Raw genomic sequence first — 11,210 nt, forward strand, 5'->3', positions numbered from 1 at the left:
TCCTCACACACCCCACCTCCCATCGCTGCTCTGCTGCAGGGACCTGGGTGTTGAGATCAGGGACCAAGAGAGGCCCGAGGAAGGAACACGCTGTTGGAGGAATGGCGGAGGATGGCCTATGGCAGGGCAAAGGTGGAGACAGGGAGACAGCTGTGGAGACCATCCTCGTCCTTGATGTCCAGGCCAGAGGGGCTGACAGGGCTGTGATTGGCTCAGACAGTGCCGCGTCTTAATCAAATCTGTGGGATGTTGACAACAATCAGGATAGTGACAAAAATCATATTAGCAGTAGTCATTCATTTGGGCTCTATCATGTCCCAGGAACCTCACAGGCAGACAGATCCCTTTAAACCATGGTTAAGACCATTCATAATCCACCTACTTCAGTGGGTAACAACCCAAGTTCTCACAACGGCTGTCCAGCCCCACAAGAACTGGCCTAGTTTCCATTCCTCCCACTCTCCCTCCCTCAACTCCAGCCACACTGGCCTCCTTGCTGTTTCTCTAACAAGATCATCATGTGCCTGCCTCAGGACGTTTGCACTGGCTCTGGAATATACCTCTGCCAGGAATGCTCTTCCCCCAGAAGCTCACATGGCTCCCTCACCTCCTTCAGCTCTCCGCTCCAGTGTTGCTTCCTTAGAGAGGCCTCCCCTGACCACCCTCGAGTAGCACCTCCCTCTGCAGGTAATTCTCCACTTGTCTTTACAGCCTGTATCAGTATCTGACAAATACCGGTTTAATGCTGTTCTTATCTGGCGTCCTCAAGGGCCGTTCCTCCTCCTCTGGTGACTCTCCCTGGATGGTCTGAGTCCTGGGAACGTGGAGTTGGGGGAGGGGGTTGTGGAGTTCAAGTTCAGCCTCTGTCTCCCCGAACTCCCCGCACACCCACATCAGCTTGCGGGGCCCACCTTTTCTGCTCCCTCCCCCACGCACTTAAAGATGCTCCGCCCCTCCTAGAACAGGACAGGTTGGACCTAAGGCAGTATCTGCAAACAGTATTTGGTAAACATCCAGGAGGAGGAAATATGTGAAATAAGGTGGCAAATATGGCAAATCTGAAATCAGAGGGAAATAACCCGGGCGCCTGTCGGGCCCGCCACGTGGCCCACAGCTTGTAATTCTCATCTTGAAACCGCGCCGACTCCCAGGATCGGCAATTCCGATTGCGGGAGTGGTTTCGGGTTGCTGGGACTGCCTCACGCCGTCACCAGGAAGCAGCTTCAGCATCCTGGGATGTGGCGTTCACGGAATGCCAATTCCTTTTCTTCTTTACGTTATCTGTAATCCCTAACTTTCAAAAATTCGGAAACAAATATTTTTGACAACTCCGCCTCCAGGGGCTCAGCTCCTTCCACAGCTGGAGAGACTCAGGGCAGACTCAGCTCTGGTGCTCCGCTCTGCCCTCAGCAGGGGGGACTACAAACAAACTGCCGCTTCCTCTGGGGCTGCGGGCTGCATGGGGGCCGATTCTCTCCTCCTCCAGGTCGCAGCTCCCCTTGCAGCAGGAGCGACTCGGGGCAGACTCTCGTCACAAACACCCCACCTCCCAGCCCTGCTCCGCTGCAAGGCACAGGAGGTCACAGCCAGCCAACAAGCCAACACGTAAAGCAGCGCCAGAGCAGCGCAAAGACGCCGCTCCCAGAGAATACAGCCCGGCGCCTGCGCGCTTGGAGGGGCGTGCGAGCCCCCTGCGCCTGCGCACTAGACCACCCGGCCCCCTCAGTCTTGGCGGAAGGTTTGGGGGTACAGACGCCCCGCCCACGGCCCCGCCCACAGCCGGGCTGACCCCCAGGCTTTCCACGGTCGAGATCCTGCCTTCTTGCTGTCTTGGGTGGCTGAACTCAGCCCCACGTCTGTAAACGAGGATCCCATTTCATTCATTTACCCGTTCCCTCGGCATTCCCTGAGCACCTACTGTATGCAGAGGCCCGGTCTGGGCGAAGGTCAGAGGGAGGAGCCAGACTGTGTGGTCCACGACCCTGAAGGGCTCTAGGGCTGGGGCTGGGCATGTTCAACTATGTATTCACTCAGTCACTCGGTATTTCTTGAGGACCTACTGTGTGCTGAGGCTTGAGCTCGGCAACGTCTGGAGCCCAGGGAGCACCAACTGTGTGGTCCCTGACCCTGAATGCCTCCCAGGGCTGGAGATGTACGATAAGCCATTCAGTCACCGGGCGCTTCCTGAGGACCTATTGGGTGTTGTGGCCTAGGTGATGTCTGGAGCACAGGGAAGACTCAGACACTGTGGTTTCTGACCCTGCAGGACGCCAGAGCCAGGTCAGAGGTTTTTCAGGACCTACTGTGTGCCAAGGCCTGTGCACGTGATGCCAGAAGTGAAACACGCAGACGGATTGTCTTCTCCCAGGCCCCTCACCAGCTCCCTTGGGAGGGCTGCGTTGAGGGAGCTCGTGGGCAGGGAGGCAAATGTGTCTGTCTCTCCCCACTGCAGGTCTTAGCTTCCCCCCGACTATTCACAGTTATATTAAAGATCAGTTGTGTTATTTTCAAGGCTTGGCACATCATTTTCTGATAGGTTGTCACTTCTTCAAACTTTTTTGGAAAGGCAAGGAAATCTGAGTATGGATTGGACACTGGATGTTAAGAAGTTATTAATTTCGTTAGGTGTGATACTGGTATTGTGGTTCCATAGAAGATATTTTCTTTTTCTTAGAGATGCACCAGCAGTGAGGTGAGATTACGTCTGTAGTTTACTTTGAAATAGACCAGGAAAATATACATACATATTTTCATGACCTATTTTTAAAAGCAAATATATATTGTAAAATATGGTAACTTTTGATACTTAAAAATTTGTATAGGTATTTATTAAAATTATTTTTTTAAAGGCATTGAATCTAGGTGGATGTATGGGTGTTTATTGTACTTCACACTTTTCTGTATAATTGAAAAACCACAACAAAATTTTTTTAAAACACGGGGAATTCTTTTTTATGCGGAAGGGGCTGTGTTGTCCTATGACACAGGACAATTTGTCGGTCAACTTTGTAAGAAAGGTGTTCTTAACTCATAATTGAAAAATATTTTTCATTGATTTTTTTTCTGGAGCCAAAGAAACCTCAGCAAGAAGATCAGAACAATCATAAGTGATTCTATTACCTAAGAGACCTCAGATCCAAACGTTGCGAAAGGAGAATGCCCATCCCCTTGCCTAACGATCCAGAGTGCCTCAGAATACGAGTGAACAAAAGCAGGATGGAAAACTGCATGCCACGTGCACCATCGGTGTACTGTCTACTATACAACTTTATAGCATATTTATGATAGAAACAAACATTCGTATAAACATGTGCTTATATATGCATAGAATAACTATTCCTGCTATGATTTCTCCCACTCATTTTCTCTGATGTCAGAAGCACTGTCTTAAGTCCTAGAGAATCCACATTTCTCCTTCAGATCCTGCTTAGTTAATATGTGAACCTCACTAAGGGGGATGGACCTTTTATTCAATTACATTTATTGAACAAATGCCAACTCAATCATAACATCAATTAAAAGGCCAGCCAGAGACCCACAGAGATGTCTCTGGGTCTACTCTGGAGGGTCACATTTGTAATTCTGAACCAGGGAGGCGCTGGAGGGGAGTCTGGCAGATGTGGGGTCCAGTCCCAGCCCTGTGACTTCCTCCCTGTGTGACCTCGGGCAAGTCACTGAGCTTCTCCGAGCCTTGGTTTCCTCACGGGCAACATGGGGACGATGGGTATCTCCCCCTGGTGCCTTGAGGTTGGAAATGAGGTGTGAAAGTGCTCAGAGGAGTGCCTGGCAGAAGGAGGCCCTGGTAAACGTCAGCCGTTATTCTGCTGCTGGTCCAGCGCGGTGTCCACAGGGTCGCTGCTGCCGACCGGCTTCTCCTCCTGGTGGGAGCTCAGGTGTCGGGTGAGGTGCGGCAGCTGGGCAAAGGCCTCCCGGCCCTGGCTGCACGAGTAGGGCTTCTTGTCGGCGTGCGTCCTCTGGTGTCGGATGAGGGCCGAGGAGAAGCTGAAGGCCTTGCCGCAGCCGCCACACTCGTAGGGCTTCTCGCCGGTGTGCACGATGTGGTGCTGGATCAGGTAGGAGCGGTTGCTGAAGGCCTTGCCGCACTCGGGGCACGCGTAGGGCCGCTCGCCCGTGTGCGTGCGCCGGTGCAGTGTGAGCGACGAGCCCTGGCCGAAGGCCTTGCCGCAGTCCCCGCAGCGGTAGGGCTTCTCGCCTGTGTGGATCTTCTGGTGCTCGATGAGGGAGGACACGTGGCTGAAGGCGGCGCCGCACTCCAGGCACTTGTAGGGCTTGGCGCCCGTGTGCACGAGGTGGTGCTGCACGAGGTGGGAGCGGTTGCTGAAGGCGCGGCCGCAGTCCTGGCACGCGTAGGGCCGCTCGCCCGTGTGCACGCGCCGGTGCTGGCTCAGGTGCGACACCTGCGTGAAGGCCTTCCCGCACTGCGCGCACGCGAATGGCTTCTCGCCCGTGTGGATGCGCCGGTGCTCGGCCAGCGAGGCGCTCTGGCTGAAGGGCGTGCCGCACTCGGGGCACGTGTAGGGCTTCTCGCCCGTGTGCACGCGCCGGTGCTGCGCCAGGTGCGCGATCTGCGTGAAGGCCTTGGCGCACTGGCCGCACGCGTAGGGCCGCTCGGCCGTGTGGGTGCGCTGGTGGCGCAGCAGCGCCGAGGAGAAGCGGAAGGCCTTGTGGCACTGCGCGCACGCGAACGGCTTCTCGCCCGTGTGGATGCGCTGGTGCTCGCGCAGGGCCGCGCGGCTGCCGAAGGCCTTGGCACACTGGCCGCACGCGAAGGGCCGCTCGCCCGTGTGCACGCGCCGGTGCTGCGCCAGGTGCGCGGGGCGCGCGAAGGCCTTGCCGCAGTCGGCGCAGCGGTGCGGCCGCTCGCCCGTGTGCACGCGCCAGTGCGAGGCCAGGTAGGAGCCCTGGCTGAAGGCCTTGCCGCACTCGGGGCACGCATAGGGCCGCTCGCCGGTGTGCGTGCGCCGGTGCAGCGTTAGGTGGACGCTCTGGCTGAAGGCCTTGCCGCACTCGCTGCAGGCGAACGGCTTCTCCCCGGTGTGCGTCCTCCGGTGCAGTGTGAAGGCCGAGCAGTAGCTGAAGGCCTTGCCGCAGACCTCGCACTCCCACAGCTTCCTACGGCCGCCACCGCGCTCCTCCTCGCTGGCCTCTGTGGTCTTCGGCTTGGGGCTCTTCCTGGGCGGCCCCCGCTTCTGGGGCCTGCTGCTCACCTCGGGGGTGGGGAGTCTCAATCTGGTTCCTGGGATTCCGCCCAGCTCATCGCGCTCCGGGAGGCCGGCCCCGGTGGGGTCCCCCTCGTGGCCCTCGGCTTCTTGCTTCAAACAGCCTTCGTGTCGGCCCTTGAGCTGACCCCCGTGTTTCCAGGTTTCTCCCAACTCCGATTCTTGGGGGCCGCCCACGGTCAAGAGTCCTTCCATCCCCGCTTCTCAAGCTGCTGCCTCGGTTTCACATCTCTACCGGATCTGAAAGAAAGAAAAAAAACCAAACAGCTTTGTCATTTGTCACAGGGTGGAAAGGCTTAGCACAGGGTGTTGACCTCTGGGCTAGTGACAGCTGGGTCAGGTCACTCTTTGTGGTGGGGCCAGGCTGTGCATCGCAGGATGTTGACCAGCATCCCCGGCCTCCACACTCCAGATGCCAGTAGCACTCTCCCCTCAACCTCCCCCCCCACCCCCAGGGTGATAACCAAAAATGTCCCCAGACATTGCAAGTGTCCCCTGGGGGGCAAAACGGTCCCTGGCTGAGAACCACTGACTTAACGGAAGTGAAAACAATTTTAAAGATCTCTGGAAAAAATATGAATCTGTCAGCTCTTAAAGATAGCCTCGTAACGTGTGCTATGGCCCGAGTGGTGCCCCCCAAGTTCATATGTGGAAGCCCTAAGCCCCCAAAGTGCTGGCGTTTGGAGAGGGGGCCTTTGGGAGGTGATTAGCTTTAGCTGAAGTCATGAGGGTGGGGCCCCAGGATGGGGTTAGTGTCCTCAGAAGAAAAGGCAGACAGCAGAGCCCCCTCTCCAGCATGTGAGGACACAGCCGAGGGCCACAAACCAGGACCCTGACGGTGCCAACGCCCGGATCTTGGACTTCCAGCCTCCTAAACTTCAAGGAAATAAAATTCTGTCACTTAAGCCGCCCAGTCTATGGTATTGATGTGGATTAAGGCTTCCCCAGCTAGAGAAGCCCAAGGTGACCTGGCCTACACGCCAAACTATACGACCCAGTGGACTTTTTTTATGGTATGAATTAGGACCGCCCCAGGGAGAGAAGCCCAGGGCGAGAAGCCCAGGGCATCCTCACCTACATGCCGATCTATATGGCCAGATTCGTATCTAAAGTTATATGACCGCACAATAACCAGACCCCATCTGCACTGAAATCATTTAATGACTTTTTACATCATCTTTTCTTTTCTCCAGTAAAAATAAGTCACGTACCCATGCCTTATAAAATTAGCCCTAACCCTCAACTCAGGGCAGCAGCAGGAACTCTGACTGCCTGTGGGTCTTGTCCCCACACACCAGCTCTGCCTGCCCATGGGACCTGTTCCCATGCCAGCAGGGGCAGCAGCAGGAGCTCTGACCGCCCGTGGGTCCTGTCCCCACACACCAGCTCTGCCTGCCCATGGGTCCTGTCCCCATGCCAGCGGGGGCAGCAGCAGCTGCTCTGCCTGCCCATGGGCCCTGTCCCCATGCCAGCGGGGGCAGCAGAAGCGGCGGCAGCAGAAGCTCTGACTGCCCATGGGTCCTGTCCCCAAGCTATTCCACACTAGTCTCTAAATAAAAGAGCACTACTGCCAGATCTTGAGAGTCTAAGAAATCTTTCTTTTGACTCCTCGGCTCACCGACCCCGCATCAGTATTTTCTTATGGCAGCCCAAGCTGACCGTCATGCCTAGAGAGATGGTTTTCTTTCCCAGAGGAAATCAGTCTGCTCCCTACACACAGGAAAAAGCAGCCCCCACATTCCATGCATAATCTGCTGCTGGGGGGGAGGATGCCCTGGGAGGACCGCTGGCATCTTCTAGGAAAACTGAAGACACACATCTGCTGTGGCCCAATAATTACCTCTTCTGGAATGTGAGCAAGAGAAACGTGCACATGTGTGCACTAGCAGCCCTGTCTGAGATTGTCTGTAACTGCCGAAGACTAGAAACAATCCAACCGTCCACTAGCAAAGGGATGGACAAATAAACGGGGGTGTGTTCGCACGAAGGAACATCTCACAGCACGACACGAATGCCCGTCAGCTGGTGCGGCAGCTCAGAGCCTCAAATACACAGTGTCGGCAAACAAGGAAAGATGCACAAGAATTCATCAGGAATGACGCTATTGAGGCCTAAAAACAGGCAAAACTAAGCCATTTATTTTTTAGGGATTATGAACATATGTGGCAAAAGTTCGCTGCTCTGCCCTGGCCTGAGGACTAGCAGCGTGGGCATCGCCTGTGACAGATGCAGAGCTTGGGCCCCTCCCCAGGCCTGGTGACTTGGAACCTGCTTTTCAACAAGAGCCCCAGGGGATTCGTGGGCACAGGAACGTCTGAGAGGCGCTGGTCTCGGCCACTCTGAAGCCAACACAGGATGTTATTACAGTAGCAATGACCACCAGCACTTGTGGAACAGAGCTGTGTGCCCAGCATCCTTAAAGCTCTTGCCATGCATTAGTTCATTTATTCCTCACTGAGGCTCGCAGACGCGGCAGTGCCAGGGCCCACGCCCAGGCTGCCAGACTTCTCCCTCTTCCTCTCACTCCCTGGCTTGAATACACTAATGGCTTCACAAAAGCACATTCCTTTCCAGTCTGCATGGCACCTCTCCAACCTCATCCTGTACAACACTCACGCCTGCCCTGGGCTTGCCCTGTTCCACCCACAGGCCTCCTCGCTGTTCCACAAACGTGCCAGGCACATTCCTACCTCAGGGTCTTTGCACCGGCTGTTCCATCTGCCTGGAATGCTCTCCCCCCAGCACAGGCCTCACTGAGAAGGAGACTTCTGAGCGCAGACCTGATGGAAGTGATGGAGTGAGTGTTCTGGGCTGCAAGCACAGCAGGTGCAAGGGTCCTTGGGCAAGACCATGACTGGGGTCAGAGAGGAAAAGTACAAGGCCGGGGTTGGGGGGCTGGACCAGAGCAACCGAGGCGGAGAGCAGGGCCCTTAAGTGTGGTGGGGGGAGGGTCAGACCGTCGTGCAGGGTCTTGTGCAGCGGAACTCTGCTGATGGGAGTCCCCGTCCACAGGCAGCCCTCAGCCCCGTCAGGCCTGGCTGGGTCCCCAGAGCAGGTAGTGGTACCCACTTGTGGTCTCGGGAGCATCAGGTCCTGTCCATGTCACTCAGGCTGTGGTCCCCACTCTGGCTACTGTGCCTCAGTGGGTCCAGTTGGCATCTGTAGGAGAAAGAAACAGGGACCATGAAGGAAGATGGTGGGGTAGATGAAGGTGCACGGAGCAAAAACGCAGGACGTTTTTTCTGTGTGGGGGAGGGTAGGTGGATTCAGGGCGGGGTGAACCCAGGATGGTCACACACGCAAAGAGGCAGCCAAAGAGACACAGACACTCTCAGAGGCAGACACACACGTCACGTCACACAAAGACACACACACAGAGTCACATGCAAGCACACTTTGGGGGGCAGTTACACCACCCCCGCCCTGCCACACACACCCTTCTGTTGTGGTACACAGTCCTCCCCACACACAAGGAGACAGGCAGACTCGCACACCCTCGTGGCTCCAAGCACACCTACAGTCACCCTTGTGCATTCACACAGGGTCTTGGGCACACGCAGCTGCACACACGACAAGGTCACAACACCACCCTGCTTCACACAGGCAGGTAACGCACTGGGATATCACCACCATGGTGCACCCCAACACACACAGTCACATGCACTGGGCAGAGCTTTGCATGTGCTCAGAGTCACATGTGTGCAGGATCTCCCCATGCACAGAAGCACACACACAGCGACGCCATACCTGCACGGTGTCTCTCACAAACACATCCTGTCACAACCTGCACGGCCCTCCACACACACAGTCATGCTCAGGCACACACAGAATGACACTGGCACACCCAGGCCGCCAGCTCCATGCTGGCAGGCCCATCCTACACAGCTGCACACCCAGACACACACACGTCTCATCGCACACCTCACACCCAGGAGAATTCCACACATGCCCCAAGTCACACATGGGCAGAGGTCCCCAAATGCACAGACACATGCTCAGTTACGCATACTACTTCCCCTTCCTAGGCACACGCCGCCGGGGTCAGGCACGTGCAAACACTCAGTGACACGTGGGGCAGTCTCACACACTGAGTCGCATGAACAAGTAACACACTAGCGAGGGCACAAACTGATGGAGTCACCAACAAGCCAACATGCGGGGATGGACTCACACTCAGTGTCACATGCACAGTTGCACGGGCATGCACGTGCAAACACGGTGACACGAGGGGCGGGACTCACATGCACACGCCGCTGGGATCATGAACATACACAGACACACTTGCGCACACTCACTCGCGCATGCGCACGCCACACACGGGCGCCCTCGCCTCCGGAACGGCTTTGAAGGCCCGGAGCGGCTCCTGCCAGCATTGTGGGCACGGGTCAGATTCTCCTCGGTCTCCGGCCCTACCGGGCCCTCGCCGATCCCCGGTGACCCCTCGTCCCGTGGAGGCGCGAATGTGCCATCCGCACAGATCAAGGATGAGCGCACCGCAGACAGGCGCAAGCGCCAGGCCGGCGCGGACTGCGCGTGCGCGCCGGCAGAGTTACGGCCCGCGGGCGGCTCCCAAGAACTACAACTCCCAGAAGGCATCACGCCCCTCGGGCGCCGCCGCTCAGGCCCGCAGCTCCTGGGTCACCGAAACTGCAACTCCCAGAAGGCCTTGCGCCTTCACGCAATGGGACGACGGGTCCCAGCAACCAGAGCCGAGGAGGGCGGGACGGCTGGGGGCGGGGCCTGGGTGTGTCCGCCAGGGGAGTGGTGGGCGGGGCCAGCAACATAGGGGCGGGACTCTTCTGCCTCAAGAGGCGGGGCAGAGTCCATAAGCTTAGAAAAAAGAATCTAAGGATCAGAGAGGCTAAATTACTTACCCCAGGCCACACAGCACAGAAAGGATGGGAGCTGGGGTTTGCAAGCCACAGTTCACCGTTAATTCATGGAAATCGTCTGTCTCAGGAATTTGATGTAATTCCAATCCAGAGCAAAGATGACAAATCCACTGACTTGGGCAAATGAGTATAATAGCTCACATGTACATAGGATTTACTATTGGCCAGTTTCCTACGAGATGCTTCCTATGATGGAATCTTGTTAACTTTCATAAATTCTTTCCTTGGCCATTAGAAAAATGGGCAAAAAAGATTTTTTTGATAATTGGGAAAGCAGAGAAACATGAACACAGAGTGGAAGATAAGTGTATCTCACCAAAACCAACACACCCTTCCTTGTGAGACACATGATTTCATGTTCCCCCAGGTTCCTCGTTAAACCACCACACACACTTTCTTTACACGGCAAATTTTTATTTTATATGTAGATCTCAAGAGACGTGTGTTTCCCCTCATCCTTCTGGAAGCTTCTGGCCTCGTCATGGTGAGAACATGCCCAGTGTGTCTCCAAGCCTGGGACTCCTGGAGCAGGGCCTCCCGGCGAATCCACAGACCCATGAGTGTGAGAAGAAAGGATTGTGGGTTTAAGCCACCGAAATTTTTTTTTCTGGTTTAGGTTTACATCTGAATATAGTCATGTGCTATAGAACGTTTCAGTCAGGAACAGGCCGCACATATGACGGTGGTCCCATAAGATTAGCACCACGGAGCCCCGGTGGGTAGTGGGCTGTACTATCGGGGTTTGTGTAAGGACACTGCATGATGTTTGCACAACGACGGAATCGCCTAGCCATGCATTTCTCAGAACGCAGCACTGTTGTTAAGCGATGCATGACTGTATTTTTAAAATATTGCTCACATATTCTTTACAACCCATGTTGGGAGTTCAGAAAACTGCAGCATTTTTGATCACTAAGAAGCTTCCATCCCCCCACCCTACCCCGGGAAATAAGAAGCAGGAGTTATTCAAACAGAGGAAAGGACCCTTGTACTCAGGCCTATCACGTGGAAAAACATTCTGTTCTGCTTGTTTCATTATTCTGTGCTTTAGAAAGACAGGCGGGACACAGCGGGGAGG

The 11,210-nt window shown here is 55.5% G+C and overlaps 1 protein-coding gene across 5 annotated transcripts; it reads right to left on the minus strand.

Moving 5' to 3' along the window:
- Nucleotides 1-3,091: 3,091 nt before the first annotated feature.
- ZNF835 (zinc finger protein 835) lies at nucleotides 3,092-9,880 on the minus strand. 5 transcript variants are annotated; one of them, XM_014730972.3, is made up of 4 exons: nucleotides 9,536-9,811; nucleotides 8,310-8,399; nucleotides 7,931-8,020; nucleotides 3,092-5,480 (listed from the first exon to the last, which is right to left on the minus strand). In XM_014730972.3, the coding sequence occupies exon 4, from the start codon at nucleotides 5,433-5,435 to the stop codon at nucleotides 3,810-3,812; it is 1,626 nt and encodes a 541-aa protein (XP_014586458.1). In that variant the 5' UTR covers nucleotides 5,436-5,480; nucleotides 7,931-8,020; nucleotides 8,310-8,399; nucleotides 9,536-9,811; the 3' UTR covers nucleotides 3,092-3,809. The 5 variants fall into 5 exon arrangements, with proteins under 5 accessions (XP_014586458.1, XP_023507251.1, XP_070081055.1 ...); XM_023651483.2 differs by having other exon boundaries at nucleotides 8,198-8,399; XM_070224954.1 differs by lacking the exon at nucleotides 9,536-9,811 and adding an exon at nucleotides 9,482-9,518.
- Between the last annotated feature and the right edge of the window lie 1,330 nt (nucleotides 9,881-11,210).

Source organism: Equus caballus, chromosome 10, assembly GCF_041296265.1.
Source record: "Equus caballus isolate H_3958 breed thoroughbred chromosome 10, TB-T2T, whole genome shotgun sequence".
NCBI lineage: Eukaryota > Metazoa > Chordata > Mammalia > Perissodactyla > Equidae > Equus > Equus caballus.